This window comes from Polyodon spathula, chromosome 12, assembly GCF_017654505.1.
Source record: "Polyodon spathula isolate WHYD16114869_AA chromosome 12, ASM1765450v1, whole genome shotgun sequence".
In the NCBI taxonomy this organism is placed as follows: domain Eukaryota; kingdom Metazoa; phylum Chordata; class Actinopteri; order Acipenseriformes; family Polyodontidae; genus Polyodon; species Polyodon spathula.
This window is the reverse complement of record NC_054545.1, coordinates 19546761-19559048: the sequence shown is the minus strand read 5'-3', so window position 1 is coordinate 19559048 and position 12288 is coordinate 19546761. Positions and strand designations below refer to the sequence as shown.

Sequence of the window (12288 nt, the reverse complement as noted above, 5' to 3'; positions counted from 1 at the left end):
CGTCAAAGGAAGGATTATCTTCAAGTGCTACAATCCTCAGAAGCCTATCAAGTCCGGGATGCGTGTGTTCGTTTTAGCTGACTGTGAAACTGGTTTTGTCTCTACTATTGTTCCTTACTTTGGTAGCCCAACAACAGACTCCATGTTGAGACCCGACGTGCCATTTTCATCAAGAATTGTTCTTCACCCATGTGAAACATTGCTGCAGACAACAAATGGACAGGCTTTCATTTGTTTACAGACAGATTTTACACAGGTTACGACCTGGCCATGGAACTGCTAAAAATAAAAATCCACCTTACTGGAACAGTAATGACCAACAGAAGAGAACTCCCAGTACCAGTGAAGCAAGGGCTCAGACTAAACCAAAAATGAGACAGCCTCATTCTGCAAGGACAACAAGGTCATGGTGCTAGGATGGAAGGAGAAAAGACTAGTGCTCATGATGAGCACCTTCCATGGCAGTGACTGTGAGACGGTACAGCGCACTATCAAGAGAGGAGCAATTGAAGAGCTGGACAAGCCTTCAATTATCTGTGATTACACCAGCAAGATGGGTGCAGTGGACCAGGCGGATCACTACTGAAGAAAGTCTCTGAAGTGGTGGAGGAAGACGGTTCTTCTGGCTGCTGGAAGCAGCAATTGTGAACACCCAGGTGACTGTTTTGAAAGATACCATACCATGCACACAGATAATTTCTGTCACTAAATGCCTTCTTTGTTTGCAAACCTTGCCTGGTAAACAATTATAACATTGATAAAAAATAGTTTAGTTAATTTTTTTGTTTCTAGTAGTGTGTAATTGATTTGCAAAAAGTTTTGTACCTGTCTGACAATATATAAATAATAATATAATATATAACATAAAACAACTAAACTCAAATTGACAAATTGACACAGAGCTGCTGTGTTGATCCTGTGTTGTTTTTTTTTTATTTATATGCATTTTCATTCATCTAAAATATCACACAGAGCTCTTTCATTTGCCTTTTTTTTTTTTTTAAAACTATCATGCAAATTCTGGTGAGAAAGTAAAGTGCATCTGATTTATGTATCCGAATACATTAAAAAATATTTGAATATTCAGATTTGTCCCAGCACTATTAAATCATCTATACAAGCTACTGAAAAAGTCTTGGTTTGTACAAGTGTAGACAACAGGTTCGATTCCAGCCTTACCTCCTCCTAATAGCCTCTGTCAGTTTGATTTTCCTTCCATTGATCTCCTTACCAGACAGCTTATCAAGGGCATTTCTGACATCACTGGAAGAAGCAAACTCAACCACCCTGGAGCGAGAACAAAGAAAACAGTTACACACTGCAGCTGCCAAGAAAACAATTCCACAGCTAGAAAAGACAGCTTGTTGGAAATCATGTACTCTCAGTAATGTACTCCCTCCTCAGTTCGGCAGTCTCAGGAAAAGAAAACAAGATTAAACAGTATCCTAATGTATGCTAGCAACATTCACTTTAGCAACATCTTTGTGTTACAATGACAGACTGCTACTTTAACAACGGCTTATGTGTTCTAACACTGGGCAAGCATGCACTTATTTTTAGAGCAAGGGAGAACTTACCCTTCATTTAGTTTTGGTCTGTGAGCATCAGCAAAAGTAACCTCTCCAGCTTGTCTCATGAAATCTTTCAGATCCTACACACAAGATCAGGACAGTTAGGGAAAAGTTGGTTCAAAAACAACAAAATATTGCATTATACAGTTTAACTAGGCATGACTACTGAAAAGAGACGTGTTAGGTGTGTTATAAATCCTTCATATCTGAGCTGGATGAAAGGGGGGTCCAAGAATCACCCAGTCTCCCTTGATCTCACACATTCTTTTTCATTTCTATAACAATTTTGATACGGACAAAGCATGAATGAGAGCACTAAAGTCAAAGAGTGCTATTTACCCAGTTAAACACCCACCATCATCCTTTGTACCGATGTCACAGGGAATTGGCAGACTGGGAAAAAGTAGATCTCACCTTTAACACGCATGCACGAATTTAAAAGGGAGGGCTCGTTGGGAATTCAATGAACACTGCAGAACCAAAACACCATTAGTTAGTTTTCAAAAAAGGAAAAAGAGGTAGGGACAGCATTTTTGTATAAAACAGGATTTTGGTCATCTCATCTAGCTAGGCAAGTTAGTTATTTCACGGTTTTCATCTTCCATAGATCAATCGCATTGACAAAATATGCTTTTTTTCATTCTTTAACTCAAAATATAAAAGTAAACTGCAGTTCATCATTCAAATGACTATTTGAAAATTGATGCGTTGTGTTACATATTTATATCTATTAAATAAAATTTTTGGAATCATCACAAAAATGAAGTTGAGCGCATAGAGAAGTCTAAGAAGCCTTTATCTGCATCAGAACAAAAACAATACCACTTTGACCCTTTGTCAGAGCAACCTTATCCTCACCATTTCTAATGAGCAAGACCAGGCAACATGCAAGTCAATCTACATTTAGCTTTTAGCAGTTAAAACTGGATAAGCACTCAATATAGTTAGCTTAATACTCAGTTAAGTGACAGGTCGTAACCATCAATAATTCAATCATTGTCAAATTGCTAAAGAATGACAGCATTCCAACTGTTTAACATGATTAAATCAACATTAAAATAAATATGCATAAAACAAACAATACCAATGGTACTATAAACTTAGATGAAATTAACCATTTGCAGTCCTATGTCAGACCAGGTCCAATACTACAATTTTCCCTTTCCAGTCCAATGTCAGACCCTGTCCAACATCATGAAAAAGACGTAAAGCACAGGTCTCTAGTAGTTTCTCTGGAAAAAGCTGAGAAAACCTTCCAATGGCCGAGTGAGACCGACAGAAGCCGAATGAAACTGGGAAAATAAAAAAGGGGGGGCTGCATATCTCATGGCCCCATGCATTACAGCGATAACATGGAAATAACAATGGAGGTAGCTGCTTCTGCATCCAGCCCTCAAAGAATATCATGGACAGTTGCAGAGCTTTTTGAGATGTTATAGTAATAAAATAATGACTGATAGCATTATTGAGGAGTTTGGTGATAAAACGAGTGATCAGGAGAGGATTTCAGTATGCACATCTATAAAGAGGTATGTGAAAAATACAGCGAACAAGTGGTGGGGCTTGGCTGTAGATACAGTACTGTTTTTCTGCGATTCAATGCCTTTTGAACCTGTTTTACTCTGAAAAAAAATTTAAACAGCACCTGTAAAATGAACAGCGCGCGTGAAAATAAACTCTACCTGACACATTCTGAATAAATGGACTGCAAAGGGTTAATCTTTTAAACCCCAAAGTATAGTACAACTTGCACAACAGGTTTAAGGTCGAAATCTTCATTTATGCAATTTACTTTAAAAGGTGTCAAATTTATACATCCAGAAGCTTGGTTAGCACTGCACCGTGCAAGGCTGAAAGGTATGGTACAGTATATAAATTAAATAAAGTCAAACCATGGTAAACTATGATACACATAGCAAACCATGCGAAAATCGTGGGAAAGCTGCTAAATTACTGTGCAAATATATCAAAAGATAAAACTTAAGGTGCTATATATTACAATTTAGATATGCAATAGCTATGTGGTTGAAATCAATAGCACATTATTACTAGTATGACAAATGTTTACCCTTTAAAAAAATAACATTCCTCTCATACGGTTGTGCTTCCTTAAATCGTTACTACTTTATTCTCCCAAGGTCCAGTAATAATAAAAGGGAAGGACTTACAAAATACATACAAAACAAGATTAAATATGCTTTCAATATTCATACAGCCTATATTACAACTTCAAATAATTTTAATATTACAAAATTGAAATAATTCCCAGTCAACTGTACTGAGAATGACTTCCACAAGTACGAAGGAGCTCAAATGTCCTGGCCAGTCAATACATAATGCACATACCTAGTACTATGAGAAGTTGTAGGATATTCAGTCAACCTCGGTTAACTTGACACCCCACAGGGATGCCATTTAGTGCACAGGTTAACATTAATTAAGTTTATTACTATTGTCCAGCACTTGCTGCTGCTATTCTCGCTGTGTCTATCCACACAGTCTAATCCTTGCGGTTCTTGACTTTAGTTCCTTTGTTACATTGTATTACTTAAAGGGGAAGCAGTACAGTTCTGGACACTACACTCTGTACAACTCATAGTCAGATTGAAATAAGAATAATTTTTTACACTTTGTTACTTTTACAAAAACAATCCAACCACAAACTGTTGACTACACTTTCAGGCATTGCTTGCACCGTCTAATTTGATGACTTAAAAAGCAAAAGTTAACAAATGTACATGATACAGAATTAACTGAACAAAAACAAACAGCTTCACACAATACAGTTTCAAACAAAAAATCAAACATTGTCGATTGTTTTGCATTGAAAAACAAATGCTTAGAAAGTTTGGTGGACAAGCTTGTTTTCCTGAATAACCTGAGCTTTAAAGCCAACTGAAGGAGAACTCATTTTCTGCCTCTCACTCATTGTGCACCTAAATGTAACCAGCTACACCTGGTAGTTACGAATGAATGAATGAGAACTATCCGTTTCCAGTCACATGAAGAGACAGTTGAGTTATATACCAGTCTAATAGTTTTTATCCCTTTGTTACCAGCACAAAGTGTAGTCACATGTAAAAAGAGTGGTGACAAATTTATATAAAAATTTTAAAAAGGTGAGGCAGGATGCTTATATTTTAAATGGAGAACATTTGAGACCAATACTGTGTCAAATGAAGCGAAGGTGTAGAGTTATCCACCAGTCGACTTAATCGAGGTTGACTGTACATTTAAGTTTTTATCATGCACACCATGGTAATTAGACACTGAGAATGGGGCATTTTGTAGAACCTCACAAAGGTAAAATATTAAAAAAATAAAACAATTACAAATAGCTATGGTTAAATGGATGTAGTAAAGTGCAGTTTCTGTCATTGTACAATCATTGCATATTTGTTTAATGAGCAATCAAAACAACCAAGTGCACAGTTGAACCCAGAGGTCCATCAACACACTGTTCTGACGAGTGCTTCCACTCTTTTGAAAGTTTTCACCAAGCTTTCTTTGTTGTGCTACTAAACTGTGGTGCGCTTACCACAAACAGGTGGCAAGGTAAATAAAATGATTAAATGAGCACAATAGATTAGATATACCGAACGCACATTATAGGAATTAATGTAACAGTGTCACATTCAAGTGTTGAATTATAATTGTAAAGAACTTAAAGCATCTCCATGTCGGACACAAAATGCTTAACCCTAATGCTCACCCTGTCAGCATTCTGCAGTTAACAGTTTTTACAATTTCATCTAAGCAGTATTAAGACAAAACCAGCAATTATCCACAAACCAGACACAAAAGTCCCAACAGAAAAGAGACGAGACAAAACCTCCCTTTCAATTCAGAAACCTGTGCATATGCAGTAAAGGCGAGATCTACTTTTTATATTCTTGGACCCTCCTAGGAAGTTCAGTGCACATTATTATGCACCTGGAAACCAGCTAAATGTTTATGTCCATCTCCATGTGTGGAGTGGCATTCTGCTTCTCATGGGGCGATATACAGAAAGTACATTTAAGAATGGAAAGCTTACAGTAAATAGTTTACATTACCTTCCTTTACACATCCCTACTCAAGCAGTGAACTGCTCTTAGCCCCCAGTTTACCATCATGTCAGGGTAGGCGCTCCACTGGCTCTTTTCCACCCCTTCTATTAAAGGCACTGCCCACATGACATGCCCGCTCTGCAGCTGATGGAGGCAGACCATTTGCTAACACCTTGGGCGTGCCGTTTGGACCAGGGCACTGTGTCTCCTAAAAAAACATCTCGCACCTCAAATTTTCCTGTGGGACCACCTGGAACCAACTCGCACCACTCGGGGAAGGACGGGAGCCTCTCAAATTAACGAATCGACCTCAACACACCAACTCTCTCTCGCTCTGTCGCTTGCTCGCTCGCAGCAATGGGAACCAGGCCAGCGACTTTACAGCATAGGACCCAGCAAACGCTCAAACGATCTGCAGGTCACCCCAAGTGAACTAGGTGTAGCAGGAGCACAGACTGGCTATGAACCAGGCTCAACCCAGAGAGACCGACACTGAGGGACTTAACTCCACGCCCAAAGGCACTCTCTTCCATACGACACACAAGACAGGCTGGCAAATAAAGGGGTTAACACTTGGTTAAAATAGAGGAGACAAGGAAAAAAAAAGTAAAATTAAAATGTTGATAAACTAGAATCCTAAGTTAAGCTCAACACTTAACCCCTAATTAATTCTGAATGGCTAGTTGGCTTGAAATAGTTTTAACTGTTTTAAATAAAACTGGAAAACAAACATGTTAAATGATTTTGCTGCTGCCCATTTAGCTTTTATGCTATAAAATGGGAGAACAGAGACCTTGCCAGATCCCCAGCATTTTCTACCAGTTCCTGCAGAAGTCTAATGGAGCATAGAATATATTTACTTTATCTTTCAGTGCTTGTTAACATACACTAATAACGACTAGCCTACTGGGGTTCACTTTTGAGGATTCTGTTCCCTTTTAAAACCCCTGCAGGCAAATGCTAAGGCTGAACTGTAAGCAATTGATTTGGAACTCACCTGCCAGCTGACTCTGGAAGACAAGTTCTCCACAATGAGCCTGTTTTCAGTGCGAACTGGAGGGGGATTCCTATAACAAAAGAGATGCAGCAGTCACAATGCAGTTTTACACCTTTATCACTGCTCTAAAACACAGTGCAAGACTAAAAATCAATGTTGGTTTCTTCACCCAATTTCAGACTTTACAGTAGCGAAGGAAAAACCTCTAGAGTTCTTTAAAACGCACCTTTACTGGTACAATTCAATCTGTGAAATACATGCATAGTGTACCGTAACAGTGTGTGGTCAAATAGCAAGGCTTGACAGCACTGACTTAAAAGCTCTTGGCATACCTCCTGCCATCACGCGATCTCCTGCTGTAGCGGTCAGGGAAGCGGCCCGGTCCCCCTCTTCCTCGGCCTCCTCGAAGCCGGGCTCGTGCGTGCTCAATCGTAACTCTGCACAAAGCAACAACACACAGGTCAAGCTGTATTTACACTCACAGTGCTGCCAAAAAACTAAAACAAACATCAAAAATAAACTTGTATTCATTTTAATTATGTTGTTGATAATTAATTCAAACATCTTATTTTTTTTAAAGAAATACAAAAAAAGTAGGGGTGCACCAATAATCTATAGCCTTTCGGTAGGGCAAGAATTGAATGTGTTTTTCACACTTACTAATGACGCAAGAACAGAGTTCTCCTTGCAGTACTGTGTAACATGCTATGGTAGGGACAGGGTTAATGTCTCTGCCAGCAAGCACAGGTGTGGCCACGCTCCAGTTCGTGCAGATTGGTGCTAATTGGGGAGTGGCCACTTGCATAAAAGCAAGCAGAAATCCTGTGTGTGGGACAGGAATAGGGGGAATTTTTTTTTTTTTTTTTTTTTTTTTTTTTTTAACTGTGTGTTGCATATTGTTTAAAAAGTTCAGTGAAGCCTCTTCTGGCCAGCATGGACAATTCTTGTGGTATTTTGTTTCACCTTTAAATTTTGGCCCTTGCGCCCTTTTGTTGTGTTATTTTTGTTGATTAAATGCGCACTTTAGCGCTAACACTGCAGCTTCCTTGTCCCAGAGTCTCTTTCTTGCCGTGACCTTGCTACACATGGGATCAACCTGCACTAAATAGGTCTCAAAAGAGCAGGGTTTGGAATTATTTTTAAGTCTCTGAAGACAACAGGACAGCTCAGTTGTGTGCAGAAGAACAAACGATGCTACATTAAATCCATCTATGAACCGAGTAGAACTATTATTCAATTTTTTATTTTTTTTTTAATGTTTAGGTTGAATCCTACATAATATTGATGGTTTGTTATATTATTATTATTACACAATGTACTTCAAAATGACCTTTTGTAATTGTTGTTCATCTTGTTTAACCCTTACTGGTCCATTTATTCAGCGCTTGTCAGCACGTCAGGTCCAATTTATTATCACATGCGCTGTTTATTTTACACGCGCCATTTAAAATAATTTTCAGGGTAAAACAGGTTTACAAGGACCTGCATAGCAAAATGGCATCTGTACTGCATCTCCAGCCAAGCCCCACCACTTGTTTGCTGTAGTTTTCACATACCCCTTTATAGACATGCATACCGATAAATCCTCTCCTGATCACTCGTTTTATCACTAAACTCCTCAACAATGCGATCCAAGTCATTATTTCATTACCTTAAAATCTCAAAAAGCTCTGCAAATGTCTGTGATATTCTTTGAGCGCTGGATGCGGAAGCAGCCGTCTCCTTTGTTTGTGTCCATATTATCTCTGTGGTGCAGGGGCTATCTTTTTCTTTCAGCTTAATTTGGCTCCTATCTGTCTCATTCGGCCATTGAAAGGTTATCTCTGCTTTCTCCAGAGGAAAAAACAACTAGACAAGGGGCCGACATAGGACTGGAAAGGGAAAATTGTGATGTCGGACTTGGTCCAACATAGAACCGCAAACGGTTAATCTACATTGGTTGCGGGTAGTAGTAAATATCTGTTAATTTAATGTCTATAATTATAAAACAGTTTAAAACATAGACCCTATGTCTTGTACCAGTAGTTTACAATAGCTTACCTGCACTAGCTGCTATTGGTATCGGCTGAAATGGGTAGCGAATCCTCCGCTATCAGTATCGGCCAAGAAAATCTTACACTGATACATACCTACAAAAAAAAAAAAAAAACACGTCACTTACCGCTCATTGCATAGCTCCTTTCCGTCCAGTTCATAAACAGCATCTTCTGCATCTCTGGGGTCTTCAAACTCCTGTAACAGTGAAACCGTTCGTTTACAGATAAAGGTCTTTTCACACCAAGCGCGTCCCGTCACGGTATCCGGCGTATTTTGACGCCGTCAAGTTACTTTAACACCAAAGGCTGCCACTGAACACAACATTTCCTTAAAAGTACAGATATACATGTTTACATCCCTCAGCTGTAATACCAGTACTATTTTATAATTAGTGATATGGACTTTGCAGAAATAAAGTAAAAATGGGAAAATGTTATACTGTGTATAAATTCTACATTTCATTAGTGGCTGAGTGGTGTTACCTTTGCCGCACTGTAGAGCAGTCTTTCTTTACTGTTGAAAGTGCCTTCCTACCTGACACCCAGACATACTCACAGCAATGACTATCTTTAAAATGATTTAACAAATTGTTCGATCACTTCCTACCTGTTGAAATTCCAAATGCAGATCGTATGTTACTGTAACCCCCAGCTGGGATCTTCATTGCAGATCATATGTTACTGTAACTCCCAGCTGGGATCTTCATTGCAGATCGTATGTTACTGTAACCCCCAGCTGGGATCTTCATAAACCGCTCTTGCCAATTTATTTTTGAACCCAAAAAGTAGAGTTGCAACCTTTATAAAATAATGATTAATTAATATTTATATTTTATTATTTGCAACTTTTCCCCCCCACAATACAAGGTACCTCAGCATATCTTTCTAACATTTACTCCCTGGTCCCACCCCAAGTAGTCTGTTGAAAATAAATGCACATTTTCTCCAAAATGAAACACTGCTCAAAAAGTCTGGCTGGGGTTTACGCCATCTTTTTGCAAACTCTAGATAAGAGATGTTTATCTGCTTCGCCTCCCCACCCCCTCCATTTTTCTGAAACCTATTTCTCAGACACTGTAGGTTTCTGCCTCTGTGCTGTGACCGTTCTACTGTCTGATTTTTTTTTTTTTTTTTTTTTTTTTAAAGGGGAGCCCTGTAGCCTACTCAGAAACAACCATTCACAATCTATATGTCTGCTTTTTATTAAGGGGGCAACTATAAGTTTTAATTTTGAACATGGTAATAAAAACAGAGGTATATTTTTTATATATATTGGTTTAATAAGTAAATGTACGTGGACGCCTACAGACACTGAAACAGTATTTCAGACGCAGTGCGTTTTAGCCTACGCAGACGGTGATAAAGTATTAGAAGATGCACAGTATGTTACGCTGGACGCCAACGCAACATGTTTGGTGTGAAAGGACCTTAATCCTTTGTGGTCTTTTCCATCTGTTGTCCTCTTGTTAGCTGGAAAACATCCATTTAAAAGCTTGGGGTAAATAGGACATGTCCTGCTACAGTAGATTTCTTCAATATCTTTCCAAATTGTCAGATTAAATTAGTTTATTTCAGTTGAGCTATGTTGATACAGCCATGTGACAAAAGCTTTAAAAACACTTTGTCATAGCTGGGATATGCATGACAGACAGACAGCAATCCACTGAATGGATCAGGAACCAGCCCCAAATGCTCTTCTGCAGCATCAGCTCCAACTGCAATAAGGGTTGCTGTGCAGGAGGAAGATGCTCCAGTCAAACATACAATGCCATTAACAGGTGGCTGTGGATGCATGGAATGCAACAGCATCTTTCTAGCTAATGGAAACATTCCATAAATCTTGCCCTTGATACTCTTCTACTAATCTCACATGTGCATTGTTGAAAATGCAGAACCTTTATAAAATGGTATCTGGTACCAAAGCAGGTTCAAGAACACTCTTTGCATGCCTTGGTATGTAGTCACCTTCACTGCAGAGTGGTATTTCCATCCCATCCAATGCCTTTATCTAACCAGCTGCTTCCCCTAATACAAATGGAAGTGCATGCAGGCAAGATTCAAGGAACAATTAGCTAACCCCTCTTACACTGACAGTGAAAAAAACAATGGATACAAACCATTTGTGCTGAAACCGCAGCACTGCATAGGAACATGTGAACTCCTACAATAGCATTTTTGTGAGCAGCACAGAGCACATATGTTTATGCATATACTAATTAATCACAGCTGCTCGTCCATTTTAATATCATTGTATTTATTTACAATAACACGTACCACAAACCCGTAACCTCTTTTCAGGTCGATATCGCGGATCCTCCCGTAGCCCTTGAAGAATCTCTCCACGTCCTTCTCGCGGGCAGAGGGGTTCAAACGGCCAACAAACACACGGCAGCCACTCATCTCGTCAGTGTGTGCGTTTTAATAATTCGCTGGACCACTTTCTGAAATCATGGAAAGGGACATTAGTTCTAGCGATATCTGGGCAATTTGATCTAGGGACTGTACATACTTGACAACTTATTTGACATATGCATTGAATCATATTTGGTTTCAAATTCTTTTTTTAAAAATCCCATATATTCATCCTTGCCAACTAAGCACAGATATGAAACTGGAAGCACCAAACACATCTGTAGTCTAAAACTAATTTCATTCGGTAAATGCTTACTATATCGTATTCTTATTAACTTGCTTTATTTTAAATAGGAAACGTACGGAGTGGGTGAATATACAGCAGCAGTAGCAACAACACCCCACCCCCACCATGACCTACTTTCATATGCTTGGGAGCTGCAGTTTTAAATGGATTTGCGGAAAAATATCAAACCAAGATTGAGTTTTGTTTTTTCTTCGACTACTTAACTGAAAAATAAAGAAGACAGCTACGTTTAAACAGTGCAGTAGACCACGGCCTCGTCTAACGACTGACTGCTTCCCACTGCAGTAACCAAACAACCGACTGAAACTGAACCTTTGTCTGTCGAACAACAAGCATCGACGCAAAGCATTTAACGAGGAGTACTTTCAACAAATAAAACACGGCGAAACACAAATACTAAAATGGCGACTGAAAGACAAACCCAGTACATCCTGGCACTTCTCCAGTGTATGTGGGGAAATTATATACAAATGTGATACAGTATAGCCGTCTGAATATCTTGCCAACAGAATTTTAAAATGTCTGGCCGACAAGCAAAACAGCCACCGCATATTAAACAAGTTTTTTTTGTTTTGTTTTTGGTAGTATATGTGTTTACTCTTTCGACGCAAAAGAGGCCCATTTTTGTTCAATTTGTTACGTGCTAATTATACGCGTACTTATTTATCCTGGTCATTAGTACGAATCGATATTTTTCAAAGAGAGTGAATTCTGCAGTTCTATACTTCAGTATAATCTATGTATAAACCCTGTAAATTACTTGCTTTTGGCTAGCAATGATTTTTGTTTCTCTTCACTAAACGCACAAAACATTTAATTACATGTATAATTGGGAATGTTAGGCACATTCTTATTTATTATTTATTTATTGCGGTATTCTTTCAGACGCACCTTTAGTTTTGCAGCTCGATCTTTGCACACCTCTTCGGACAACACAGCACCTCGACAAAATGGAAGCTCTTCGGTTATGTCACCT

The 12288-nt window shown here is 38.8% G+C and overlaps 1 protein-coding gene across 1 annotated transcript in view; it reads right to left on the bottom strand.

Moving 5' to 3' along the window:
• Positions 1–12288, bottom strand: part of srsf5b (serine and arginine rich splicing factor 5b) — a 15116-nt gene extending 2828 nt beyond the window's left edge. Inside the window, exons 1-7 of the mRNA XM_041266662.1 lie at positions 12204–12288; positions 10928–11094; positions 8779–8849; positions 6950–7054; positions 6618–6687; positions 1578–1651; positions 1180–1287 (exon numbers count right to left, since the gene is read on the bottom strand). Of these exons, the coding sequence (XP_041122596.1) occupies positions 1180–1287; positions 1578–1651; positions 6618–6687; positions 6950–7054; positions 8779–8849; positions 10928–11053 (554 nt within the window). The 5' untranslated portion in view covers positions 11054–11094; positions 12204–12288. The remainder of the gene's footprint in view (positions 1–1179; positions 1288–1577; positions 1652–6617; positions 6688–6949; positions 7055–8778; positions 8850–10927; positions 11095–12203) is intronic.